This window comes from Bidens hawaiensis, unplaced genomic scaffold (genome assembly GCF_021521415.1).
Source record: "Bidens hawaiensis isolate Kalapana, Puna unplaced genomic scaffold, B.hawaiensis_p1.1 tig00022097_1, whole genome shotgun sequence".
Lineage (NCBI taxonomy): Eukaryota > Viridiplantae > Streptophyta > Magnoliopsida > Asterales > Asteraceae > Bidens > Bidens hawaiensis.
This window is the reverse complement of record NW_027493423.1, coordinates 202474-216850: the sequence shown is the minus strand read 5'-3', so window position 1 is coordinate 216850 and position 14377 is coordinate 202474. Positions and strand designations below refer to the sequence as shown.

At 35.3% G+C, this 14377-nt stretch overlaps 1 protein-coding gene and 2 pseudogenes across 2 annotated transcripts; all 3 read left to right on the top strand.

The window, feature by feature from the left end:
• Nucleotides 1-245: 245 nt before the first annotated feature.
• LOC143564612 (casparian strip membrane protein 1-like) lies at nt 246-1757 on the top strand (annotated as a pseudogene). The gene is made up of 3 exons (XR_013140906.1): nt 246-813; nt 1074-1197; nt 1328-1757. The product of XR_013140906.1 is annotated as a casparian strip membrane protein 1-like (transcript).
• A 1648-nt stretch (nt 1758-3405) lies between these two features.
• Nucleotides 3406-6545, top strand: LOC143564622 (aquaporin SIP1-2-like). Its single transcript, XM_077051841.1, has 3 exons — nt 3406-3796; nt 5838-6110; nt 6217-6545. The coding sequence occupies exons 1-3, from the start codon at nt 3506-3508 to the stop codon at nt 6367-6369; spliced, it is 717 nt and encodes a 238-aa protein (XP_076907956.1). The 5' UTR covers nt 3406-3505; the 3' UTR covers nt 6370-6545.
• Nucleotides 6546-7920: 1375 nt separating this feature from the next.
• On the top strand, nt 7921-11266 carry LOC143564621 (apyrase 2-like; annotated as a pseudogene).
• Nucleotides 11267-14377: the final 3111 nt, after the last annotated feature.

The following is a 14377-nucleotide window of genomic DNA, read 5'->3' as shown; positions in this document are numbered from 1 at the left end:
ATTTTAATGCTATAAAAGTTTTTCACAACCAAACACACGTTTAATTTGAGTGTTTCTCTCTTCTCATATTATCTCCAATCATAAATCAACATATAGTTTTTACAAAAGACTATATTATAAATTACTCCGTAGTTAATAACTAATATGTTGACATAATCGTCAAAACTAATTCATCAATAAAACCTATATAAATTTTAGAACAAAGTGGTTCAAGTCTTTTAAGATTCTTTTTTTATATGTACACTTTGTATTATAACCACTTTTTGTTGTGGTTGAAGTGGAACTAGTTATCGACAACAACTCCCCTCTTATTCTCTAATCTTCAACCTTAAAGCACTTCACTTACTCATTATCTTAATTAGTATATTACTCTTATGTCAACTAAAACAAACCCACGACACACATATATATAACACACCATCGTACGTTTATTTTCATCGTACCATTTGATACATACATTCAAGAACAACATTTCTCACCTTACATATATCCTTAGTTAAATATCTTCAATGGATTTGAGTCGTTCGGGAAAAGAAAGTGGTGATATCGCAATCCCCATAAGGGAGGTTAAATCCTCCAAGTCAGTGAAGGCTCCACCACCGGCAGCCACAAGTACTATAAGACTTGGTGGCCCAGTGCCACCAGCTGCGGGTGGAAAAGAGGCGTTGGCATTATTGATTTTATTCTAAGGATATGTGTGATTGCTACTACGCTTGCTGCGGCTGCGGTTATGGGTACCACTAGCCAAAATCTACCATTTTTCACTCAGTTTTTCCAGTTCCAAGCTAGTTACGATGATTTCCCCACATTCACGTAAGTGAACCTTTCTTTTTGTCGGATTGAGTCGGGTCAATAAAATAGTCTGTTTTTTTAGTGTAAATATAGGTTTTCTTTCTTTTTCTTTTCTTTTCTTTTTTTTTTCATTCTGACCTTTTGAAAATGAAAATATTTTCCACTTTGGCTTTTTTTTAAAGGTGGTTAAAACAACTATGAAACTAGATTAAATAAAAAAAATATATTCTCAGTATATGTTTAAATAATCATTGCCTGTTCAATCGATCGATTTTGTGTAGGTTTTTCTTAGCAGGAAACGCGATAACATGTGCATATCTCGTGCTCTCTTTGCCTTTCTCGATAGTTTGCATAGTTCGTCCACATATAATAGGAGCTAGGATGTTGCTCCTTATTTTCGACACGGTATTTGTTATTATTATTTTTATAATTATGATTATCTTTTAATTGTGAACATATTACATATAATCTTGATATTTTGCCATATGCTTTTAATTGTAACATTTTGGTTTTGGTTTTGGTTTTGGTTTTTCAGCTAGCGTTGGCTTTGACCATGGCGGCTGCATCTGCGGCGGCTGCCATTGTTTACTTGGCACACAATGGAAACACCAAAACCAATTGGCCGGCGCTTTGCCAGCAGTTCAATGATTTCTGCCCACGTGTTAGCGGTGCAGTGGTGGGTTCCTTCTTTGCTGTGCTGATTTTGGTGGCTTTGGTGGTGCTATCTGCCGCCGCTCTCCGAAGGATCTAATCAAAATTGTGTGATTATTTTTTTACAGCTAAATTGTCTTGTTTTGTGTTTTGTTATTGAGTTTGAAAGTTGTAGTTGGTTGGGCGTTTGGGTGGATTTGATATGTAACATGGGTAATTATGTCACTACACATGGATTGGATTGTAATTTAGTGTTTATTCTGTCTACAATGAAAAGTTCAACTGATTTTATGTTTGTTTGGTCGTTTATAAAGTTGTAAACAATTTAAGCATCGAATAACTTTGAATTGACATTTTTTTTGTTGAAGTCTTTTTAGATTTTAATTATTATTTCATTATCAGTAGTATTTAACTATAAGTTAAATTATTTAACTGTAAGAGAATTGAACATAAAAGAATTGTGATTTGAGAATGAGTAGTTGTGACAAGTAATATATAGTTGTTGAAATGCACCGGCGAATCCACCAATTTAATAGACGAGAGGCCCCTCCTAGCACTTTAAAATATTTGGTTCATATCCATTTATATGTGTATTTTTATCATTTTAAAATAGGTACCTATAAGGTCAAATAGTTCTAAATAAAGAGTAGGGCACAAATAACTTAAAATATGCACTATGCCCTGCACAAACCAACATCCCACTATATATATTACCTTCTTAATCCTAATTTATTAATGTGTACATTCTAAATTGATTGTATATTAGCTAAATAGTTTATGAGGATAAATTAATCACACGAGTTGACCCTTATGTATTCTTAATCCTAATTCTTGGTCAATCGTTTAAGAGAAGAAATTAATTAAGAGAAAAACTAAAAATCATTACCAAGCTTTAACTGTTGGCATTTTTTAAAATCAAGAGTTTTCAAAATCTATTGAACTTAAACAGATTAACAGGTCAACTCATATATTAAATGTGTCATGTTTGAGTCAATCCACTTACTAAGCGAGTTAACCAATTTAATAAACATGTCAACATCATAAACTAAAAAGGGTATGATCATATCTTTATCCACTTACCTTTTTTACATAACATGTAAACACGATAGAGACTTTAACATAAAGGTCACGCGTTTGAGTTTATCCTAAACACATTCAAGCCAGTTTTAAGTCTAACCCGTACACAAATTTAACTAAACATGTTGTTTCCGCATCAATCCACCGTTTCACACCCATTCATTATCATAATTTTTTGTTGAACGACCAATAAATCATTCGAATGTGCTATTGTAAAATTTCACCACATCATGATACACTCGTCTTTCGATTCGGGAAAAACCCACACCTTAAGCCACCGCTTATGAACACTCGCCCAAAGGCACGACACTGCGGTTAGATAAAACTCGTTTAGTTTAATGATCCAATTAGTGAATGCCACATACTTGCATAGCTTCCCATCATCACGTGCGGCCGAAAATTTGGGGTCCAAACGAGACGAGCTGAGCCTGAGCTCGGCTCATTTAACTTACATGGTTCTCGACTCATTTCGAGCTTTATTTTCAAAGCTCAAGTTCGACTTGTGAGTAGATATAGCTCGGCTCGTTAGCTATTTATTCATTAAATTCTTGTGAATTTTTTTCAATTATAATTTTATGTATAAAATAATATATATTATTTAGTTATATTTTTATAATATTATATATATTAATAATTATTAAATATATATTATAAAATATATAATTAAGGCTCGTTTAAACTCATGAACCGGCTCAAACTCAATAAACGAAGCTTAGGCTATGGCTCGGACTCTTTTATAAAACAAACATACTCATTTGCACCATTGTAAAAAATAAATAATGACGGCATGAATCAAACATCACTAACACGTTAAATACCAGTTCCGTCCATTTATTATTATCTACGCATTTTTATAAAGAAAAACCCAAAACGCACACGTCTTTTAACATAATTGGTGTATACATACACCACAGGCCACACCTAACCCTATAATAATATCACATCACACTCACTGCACCATCTCTGTAATCCGTACCTTGCCAACATGGGCGCAATAAAGGCGGCGATCGGCGATGGGGTGTTGACTTTCATGTGGGTATTCTGCACATCCACTCTCGGCGCCGCCACTTCCGTCATAGCCACCGCCGTCGGCCTTCAAGGCATGGCCACGTTGCTCATCACAGTGGCTCTGATATTCATCCTGTTGTTTGTGTTTGGTATTATTGGTGATGCTCTTGGTGGGGCCAGCTTTAATCCCACTGGTACCGCCGCCTTTTATGCTGCCGGTCTTGGTAGGGATACACTTGTTTCCGCTGCCGTACGGTTTCCGGCTCAGGTAATTCATCAAATCATTATTATGGTTATGGTTATTATTAATTTGAAACTCCCAATGGATATAATGATTTGATCCATTCCATTAGTCCAGAGTTACTTGAGATCAGCTGGTTAAAAACTCGAATCCAGCTCCAGCTTAAAAAATAAGAAGCTTGTTTAATCAATGAGCCTGAGCTTCACTTGTGGAGTTTGAGCTGGCTCGTGAGCCTAACACGAGTTTGTTATTTGTCTAATTCTTATTTAATGTATTAAATATATGTTTTATTAATTATTTTTATATATAAAATTATGATTAAAATAAGTTAATAATATTTATTAAGTTATATACAAAAATTATTGTGGATATAACATGGAATCACTTGGGATTTTGAATTGTTTAGTGTTTAGTGTGACTTATAATTGATATGATGATTTGATCCATTCCACTAGTCAGAGTCACTCGTTAGCTACTCGAGGTCGGCTCATTAAAAGCTCGAATCGAGCCGAGTTTAAACGAATTTGAGCTTAAAAATAAGCTTGTGTTTGGGATTCCTTGTTTAGGCTCCTTTTTAACTTATTAACTTTTCAAAAAAGGTAATAAGTTCATAAGTTGTTTGGTAAGTTAGGATATTGTGAATTATTAACTTTTTGTAGTTAAATAAGGAATCAATCCCAAACACCCCCTTTTAACATAATCGTTATGTTCACGGCTTGTGAAACGGGCCAGATGCAACCGTTGCTATTTTACTGCTGTTAATCTTGGGTAATTTTGTTATACTTTGTGTAATGTAAACAACTTGTTTGTCAAGTTGTTATAGTAGATAAGATGAAATAATAAGTTAGCATCTCTAGGAGAATGAGGTTGCAAGTTGCAAGTTGCAAAGGCAGGTTTCTGCATATTACAAGTGGTTAGTTTTAGTATATAAAACTATAAATAGGTGGCTAGAGTGTCTTGTAAAAGTGTGGTGGTTTGAGTCCTCTTATACAGAAAGCAGTTTTTGGCTTTGTTTTTGATATCAATTGTCTAACAGCTTGTTTATTCAATGAGCCTGAGCTTCACTTGTCATGCTCGAGTCAGCTTGCGAACCTGTTATTTGCCGAAATTGTATTTAATATGTAAAATATATTTTGTATAATAATTGTCATTATAATAAAATTATGATAAAAATAAGTAAATAATATGTATTATACAAAATTTATAATTAAGTTATATACAAAGAGTTGATATGAATATTAGAAAATAGTTAATAAATAATAAACGAGCCGAACCAAGCTAAACTGAACTTGAAAAATTACTCATGAGCCAAGCTCGAGGTTTAGAATTAGAAATAGAGCTCGAAATGAGCCGAGCTCGAGTTCCAGCTTGAAAAACTACTCACGGGTCAAGCTCGAGCCTAGATGATCTCAGGCTCAGCTCGTCTCGTTTACGCTCCTTGGTTAAACTAACTCAAGAGTCAGGACTTTGACTTTCTAAAGGAAATTTTGAGGCTTTCGGTCACAAAGAATTTGTGTCTGTTAAAAGGAATTGGAATGTGAAGGAAACCTATTTGGAATCGAAATTTGTCATAGACCTCATATTCCAATTCACTCCCAACCAAATTAAAACGAGTAGCGAATAAAGTTCAGATTCCAGTTTCATTAAATTCCAGCAAATTTTAACGAATCAAACGGCCCTTGCATTCGAATGCTTGAATTGGATTTCACATTTGAGTAACTACAAGACAGTATAGAGTGAAACTGGTTTCACATACTAGAAACAATGATCTTATTACAGAGCTTAACTATTTATAGCAAAAGATGTCTTGTTTTAACTACATCTAAATAAATTGATATTCGTTAATCGTGTTAAACCTGCTCATGTTCATGTTCATGTTCATGTCATGTACCGTATTTGGAAAGCGTACATATCCGATTAATATTTTATCGAGTCAGGTACTTTGTTAGGTAATTTATACCTAATTTTATTTAGGATCTTTGATATTCTTATTTCAATCAGTTTCTGCAAAGCACATAAAAACTTATTATTACAATTTCTAAATATCAAGTACATGTGTTCTTGACAGGCACTAGGTGCAGTTGGTGGTGCATTGGCAATCGTCGAATTGATGCCATTACAACACAAACACATGCTCGGTGGACCGTATCTAAAAGTTGACTTGCATACGGGTGCTATTGCTGAGGGCGTGTTGACTTTCGTGATGTCGTTTTTGGTCCTCTTAATCATCCTCAAGGGTCCTAAAAGTCCATTAATGAAAAATCTGATGCTCTCATTTTCAACTGTGACCATGGTTGTCCTGGGTTCGGGTTATACAGGCCCGTCAATGAATCCTGCCAATGTGAGTACTAAATGACTATTGTTCAAGTTTTCAAAACTTTACATTAATAGTTAGCGTGTCAAATATGATTATAAACGTTATATTGAAATTATATTGTTTTATGCAGGCGTTTGGGTGGGCGTATGTTAATAATCGACACAATACATGGGAGCAATTTCTTGTTTACTGGATATGTCCATTTATAGGTGCGATATTTGCTGGTTGGGTTTTCCGAGTGTTCTTTCCCCGACCTTTAAAGAAGAAGAAGAAGACGGCTTGAAAACCAGACCAGACCGACAATGATTCTACCTTCTTGGTAACCGATTATTGTTCAAGAATTTAAGATTTGTTTTTAGTGAGAATTATAAAGATAATGATCAGTTCATCTATTTGGACATACAAATGCTTTGTATTAGGATTTTAAGTGTTAACATCATATATTGTACTTTTCAAATATTTCATGTCTTGCTTTACTTTTCTTGGTGAAATGTTGATAATAGTACTAGTGATTAAATGTTTAAAACATCATTGTCTGAAATCTGAATAATAGTCTTAATCATAATCCTTGTGCTTTAAATGGACAGAATCGAATAAAATAGGAACTACGTGAGTCTGTCACGTATGTATTGAATTTTGTGAACGAAAGGTGATACGCGAGTGATTATTTGTGTGACGTGAAAAACTAACGTGCAAATATTCAGGAGGTTGGCTAAAGAAATACAACAGATACACTATCTACACACCAGGGATGTTTCATACGGGCCGTATAACATGCAAAACATAGTAATATGGGTCGTATGACACGTAGAAAATGGTTGTATGAAGAGCTATATGAGATGGTGCTTACCAAATCATACACACGTATGATGTGTTTCATTGACACATAAATAACTGATTTGACCACTGACAAAGTCATAAGACCCGTGTGCCCATTTGTCTTCATATCACACGATCCCGTGAGACGACTGGTATAACGTGACATACACGCTCGTGTATAGATTCTGGGTTGTTGTAACTTTTATCAATTATCATCACCCTATAGGTGAGCAGTTATGTAAATTTCTAACAAAACATGAAAACATGACACGAACCTAGCACAAAATTTTGGGTTTGGGTTTTGTATAAGCAGGTTCAGATCAATTTCAGGTTGAGCCCGCAAACCCGTTTAGCTAAACAGGCCGTGCTCCGGTCGAACCCAACAGGTTGATGGGTTGACCCGTTTAAACTACTTATTTATTATTTCGTTTATTTAAGATGCCTTTTATGTAATAAATTAATTTGGCTAGTTATCTGGTGCCAACATTTAACCAAGTAAAAAAAATTGACATAAAATTTTATAACTAAAATCTACTTGTTTATACAAATTTATATTTTTACTCTAAAGAATGTAAATTTAAAGTATTAATGTATGTGTAAACAATAGAACATAAAAAATGATTCAGGTCACATGGGTCATGTTTCGGTTCATGTGTTTGACACGATTTTCGGGTTCGTGACCTGTTTAACACCAAGCTGGGCCACTTTTTATAGTTTTAGTTGAAAAGGCGATAATGCCCTTGACAGTTAACATCACGTGACTTGGGCACGGTGGCAGTTATGCTTTCTTCAATATTCACTACCTCTGCACTTAAAAGTTAAAAACAATCAATCGGATCATAAAATTGTTTTTGTTAAATAAATCCATCAAATTCAATTTTACCCTGATCACAATTAGAATCTGTAAATTAATCCTCACTGGTGTAATCATAAATTTCATTAAATTTTTAACCCGGTTTCAAATCCAACGGTCGAGCTGGAGAAACCGCGGCAGTCGTTGAAGCCGCCCGCCGGAAAGATCCGGTACCGATCACTGTCAGCTACCGATCTCGTCGGATCACACACATTCTCATCTCATGACAGAATGCTGAGACGCGGGCGACAACAGCAGTATAATGAGTCGGTATCCGATACACTGCGTCGTTACCAAGGGGTTATTTTGGTCATTTCGGTGCCGCTTTTGATAATATGTTTGGTGCTGGTGTTAATGCCGGCTGCGAGGACTTCATCGAACGATGTGTTTGTTTCGAATAGGAAGTTTTTGCCAAATATTGGGAGTCCGGTCGCTTTGTTGAAAAGCTATGTGGTGGTTTTTGATGCGGGGAGTTCGGGGAGTCGAGTTCATGTGTTTTGTTTTGATCAGAATTTGGATTTGATGCGTATTGGTGATGAGATTGAGGTTTTTTATGAGGTATGTGATTATTTAGTTTTGTTTTTCGGTTGGTTTGTTGATTTTGTTTTGATACGAAAAATCTCATATTTTGTGTGCTAGTAATTAAGTTATTGTAACGAGGTTTTTGGTTGTCATATTTAACCCGTTTGATAAAACAGGTTGTGTTCTTGTTGACCTTTTTAACCCATTTATCACAACCCTCTGACCCGTTTAACCCATTTATCACAACCATCCAACCCGTGTAACATGTTTACAACTTGTTGACAAGTCATTTAGAAAAGTAGATTATACGGTTGTGTTTGAGGTACACGCTTAGTGTTTTCAGGTTTTGGGAGACGTCTTTGACACAGTTAAACATATGGGCCATGCTCGGGTTTACCTGTTTTAACCAGTTTAATTAAATAGGTTGTGACCCATTTAACCCATTTTTGCGACCTTCCAACCCAAATAACCCATTTATCACAGCAATCCAACCCGTTTAGCATGCTTACAGTTTGAGCCCATTTAGAAAAATGGGCTAAAGGGGTCACAGGTTACATGATTTTAAGTGTTTCCAGGCTATAGGAGACATCTTTGACCCAAATAAACATATGGGTCGTGTTCGGGTTCAATGACTCAGCCCGTCAACCCGACAAGATTGAACACTTACTCAAAAATGATTGAAGATGCAATTATCGGAAAACCAGCTTGTAGACACAATCCGAGACACCTATGGTCAACTTTATCTAATACTTGTTTTTTGTAGTTAAAACCAGGGTTGAGTGCAAATGCAAAAGACCCTAAAGTTGCTGCAGAAACTCTTCAACCTCTTTTAGAAAAGGCAGAAAAAGTTGTCCCACAAAACATGCGTAAAACCACACCGGTCAAAGTCGGCGTTAGTGATTTTAAAACTTAAATACACTCCTAAAGTTTTATCAAATACACATAATCTGATTTATGTTTCTGTATGCAGGCAACTGCAGGTTTAAGACAGTTAGGAGCCGATGCATCAGACGGAATTCTGCAAGCAGTAAATCTCACACATTAAACATTCTGCTTGATTGAAGAAACAATTTTAAATTTGCAATTTTTATTTATTTTTTACTTATAAAGGTGAGGAATTTAGTGAAGACTAAAAGCAGCCTCAAAAGGTGCTTATCAATGGGTAAGTCACTTAGTTTTTGTAGCTTTTGAAGTCCATAATATGAACATAGTACTAATTCACAGGTGACCATAAACTACCTGTTAAAAAGATTAGGCAAGAAGTACTCGGAAACTGTTGGCGTTGTTGATCTTGGTGGCGGGGTCGGTACAACTGGCCTATGCTGTGTCCGAGACGGAAGCCACAAAGGCTCCAAGAATATCAAATAGAGAAGATACACATATGAAAGAAATGACCCTTTTGGGAACAAAATATTATCTTTATGTTCACAGGTGAACTTCATTGTGTTCTTTTTAGATTAATTGCTGAATTTGTTTATTAAGTGTTATGGTATTTGTGCGTCTATCAGTTACTTGACTTACGGATTATTAGCACCTCGAGCGAAGATTTTGGGCATGTCTAAAGATTCTGAGAATCCATGTGTCTTGTCGGGTTACAATGGTATGTTTATATTGTCGTGCATTTAGGCGTAATGCTGTATTATTATTGAACTTGTATCCGTGCTTTCTCTTAGGCATTTACTCGTATGGAGGAATGGATTACAAAGTTTCATCTCCTCCTTCGGGTTCAAGCATGAACAAGTGTATGGAAGAAGCGCTAAAGGCTCTCAAAGTTAATGAATCAAGTTGCTCACACGGGAATTGCACTTTTGGTGGCGGTGAACATAAAGATCTGTTTGTGGCTTCATTTTTCTATGACAGAGCTGCTCAGGTATAAAATTTTTATTTTTATGTTTTAAATCCAGACAGTCATGTCGTCGGTCCTAATATAAGAAAGTTAGTGGTGCAACATGACTGACTGGATTTAAGTTAATAGTCACATATATATATAGACATTATTATAAAGAATGTTAGAAAATGAAGTCAAATGTTTAACTAATGACTCTTGATTTAGGCGGGTTTGATTGATGCAAGTAAACCCGTTGCCAAAGTTCACCCGACAGATTTTAAAGAGGCCGCCGATCGTGTTTGTGCAACCAAACTTGATGATGCAAAATCAAGATATCCTCGTGTGGGTGCGTCTAATCTACCATACTTATGCATGGATCTTGTCTACGAGTTCACATTACTCGTAAATGGCTTCGGTTTGGATGTGTGGCAAGAAATTACACTAGTGAAGAAAATTAAGTATCACCATTCACTTGTTGAAGCTGCTTGGCCTTTAGGCAGTGCAATAGAAGTTGTGTCAGCAGCTTCGTAAAACAATACTTTTGTGGTAACCATAACATTTTGACAGTAAAACATATATTTGTCTCTTTTATTTGTTTATTCAATTGTGTTATTTGAACTACTTTTACACTTGCATGAATTAAAATGGAAAACTTATAAGTCAATCGAACCAAGCCGAAGCAATTCGGTTGGTTTGATCTATATTCACTTGGTCCACACCGGTTAATTTGGGTTTTTGTGGTATGTTGGTTCAAACAATCTTGAAAATGAACGAATCAAACGCCTAGCTTAAACATAAATAATATTGAAACAATCTGAATAATATTAAACATGGTTTAAAGCCTTCTCTTGTTTCTACACGTACATGTTCAAGTCTATCAAGTATTTAATCGGCGATGTCATTACAGAACACTAAATAATTACGAGAACAAACAAACATATCCTATCACTTGTAGAGCACAATCTGCAGATGGTGAGATGAGGCCATGAGAGCATAGCATGTATACCTTACCTTTTGTTGAAAACATATCTTTGTCTTTATAAATTCTATATGTATCCATATATATTGGTTGGTTACTTGGTTTTAGATGTTTCATTTTGTTTTCTACGTATATTTTGGGCTGGCCAATTGAGTGTTATTGGGTTTGAGGCTGAAGGTTTGGATTTGGGCTTCTTTGTCTTTATAAAGAAGAGAAAGAGTTTACACTCTTAACATAAAAATATACTATAAAAACTCATGTATTATTTCGAGTATTAAAAATTGGTATCAGTTTTAGGGTATAGTCGGGTATGAGTATAGGATATGGTCGGTTTCGGGTATTTACAGATAAATCAGATACGGTTTTGGGTACGGGTATTGAGCTCAAAATGCATACCCTAGCCATACCCTACGGGTAGGTCAGTTCGGTTTCAGGTATAGAATACTCGGGTATAAAAAACCGGTTCTGGATATTTTTTTTGGGTCCGGTTTCGAATACAGGTTTTTGGTGCACGTCTACCTGTCCGTTTTCATTTTTTAACTTATGAGAAATTGCTATGTTTTAGTTACAATATCTGTTTAGACCAAAGGAAAGTAAGAGGAAAACATATAAATTCATTTTTATCATATAATAATTTTAATGTGTGCTAAGTTATTATAAGTACATTTCTTGAACAATTGCAACGTCTAAGGAAACGGTCATATTAAGGCATTGATTAGTATTCTATTTTTTTATCTTTTCATTTGAACGGTCATTTGAATCACTAACGAACAACTGACCTACCTGATAATCCTCATTCTATCATTAGGACTTCAATGTTCATGTCAGCATATCTTTATTACAAGTACTAATAATACCTTGAATTACTAACGTGCACATACGTTGTTGTAAATAGATATTATTCATTGGAATGTTTACAATAGCTTACGTGCAACACTAAAATAATACCGACATATTAAGCAAAGAGTTAATTAATAGTATTTGAATTAAGCAAGTGGTACTTACTGAATTAAAAGATACGGAATATTGAATATTTGAATGACAACTATATTTGTTTATTGTTATTTTTCAAGATGATCCAATTTGCAATACCCAACGAAAAATCCAAGTTTTATACAAAATGATCATAAGACTTGAGTGTTGGTGAGGGCATGGGCAGCCCTCACCCTCCACATGCGCCAAGTTGATTGGATTGCAGGCAATATGGGGCTTTGGCGGTGGTGGTTGGGCGTTAATTGCTTGGCAAGAGAGGGACTCCTCCACCCCATCTGCCACCACAACACTATCTAATGAATTTGTATAAGTTTGTTTTGAAGTATAATGTTTGTTAAAAATAAATAATAATGTTCACCCAAAAATATTGAAGTTATAAAAGGATTGCGTTATGTTATCCTCGCAATTCATATAAAAATTATATTCGTTTACATTATCTTTTAAAAACTTTCCTCACTGACTTTGTGTAAAATTGAATATACTTGGACTGGTTTTTCATTTTACCAAAGGTCTTCGACCTGGTTCTACGAAAATATTCGATAAATGTGTTACTTCTCAAATGTAAGACTTCAATAGGTTAACATAAAGCTATGGGTTTAGGAATAATTTTAGAGAGTGTGTAAGTTTGTCGTTATAAAATAAACTGTTTATTTTGGTTTTTCTTAATTTGAGTTTCAACACAAACTAGGTTATGACTTCAGTCCGTAAATTTACGTGTGGGGTTTTCCCTGGAAATAGGGACCGTAACTTTTGACCCTTGTATAAAAGTCCAAGTTTCCCAACCGAATCACCAACGGGATTGTGATTAGACGAATGATCATATCAACATATCTTTTTGAAAATTTGGATACATATAATTACGATATTCAAATAAAACGACAACGATTAGAATAGTATCGATAATTTGTGTTACTAAATAATTCATTGGAATGTCTACAATACAATAGCTTACGTATAAACATTAAAATAATAAAGACAAAATCGTATGCCGATACATTACCCAAGCAGTTGACTTATCTTAATTATCAGTAAAATTGAATCAAGCAAGTGGTATAGATACTAATTTAAAAACATATATGCGAGATAGGATGACTCAACAATAGATTGAGGAAACAATTTGAAATAGGTTAATTGTTATTACCATGACCCAGTTTGCAACATCAAACGGAAAATAGAGGTTTTGTACAAAATGTTCTTAAATTGTTTTAATAGTTAGTTAATGAGGTGAAGTTTTTGTGAAATATAAAAATTAGTCAAAGACTAAATGGTGAAAGCTATAAGACCAAGAGTAGAGTAGTGGACTAACGATAGAAGAGACAAGGGCGACGTCAAACACCATAACACCATGGTGAAATGGGGCCCGCCAACAGCAATAGAGCCAAGACATTTTGCGGGTGTGAGGACATGACAACGGGTTATTCTTTTCCACCAATCATCACACTCTTTCACATTTATAAAAAATAATTAAGAACAAAATTGTATTCCTAGTTAAACCATTACGCGTGATTGAGAAAAAAAGTTAGAGAAAGTGAAAGCCTTATATGACAGTAATGTGACGGGACGTTTGTTTTTCACTTTTTAGTTAGTTCACTATACTTGGTCGACAATAATTTTTTTTTAAATCAAAATTTAACTTTCAAACTTTCTCTTGATATTCAATTTGTTTTTCTCTTGAGCTTGAGTTACAATGTCACTCGTTTATTTAGTGATTGTGGTTATGGGAGCTACTTGCTTAAATAGTGCAAATTTAACACACATATATATAACTATATATTGGGTACTTTACTAAACGTATCTGAAGAAACACTAAGTTACCTCGGGCAGATTACTGATAATCTAGGGGTTAAATAGATGTTTCCCACGAGGGGTTAGATCCGGCAAAAATGGTTCTTCAGATGACCTGCAAAACAGACATTGTGAGCTCGTCACTGAGAAGGGGGGGGGGGTACCTCCTTGTGACCACCCTCCGGCGTGAGAATCAGACTAGATTACTCTTGAATATAAGTATATATTAAGAGAAATGACTAGAGCAGATATGATGGTATGAGATGAGATGATAATACCGTTCCAAGGTGTTGGAGTATTTATAGCCGAAGGTAGGTTTCCAAGAAGGTACAGCCGGTTGAATAGTGTTCCTGTTCTGCCAACTATGGGCTATGCACATGCCATGCTGGTGGTTGGTGGGTAGGCAGCGGCTGATAGTGACCAGGCCGGCTGTGTACTATTCCTGTTCCACCAACTGCAGGCTATGCACGTCCTCCGACAGGTTGGTGAGTAGGCAGCGGCTGATAGTGACA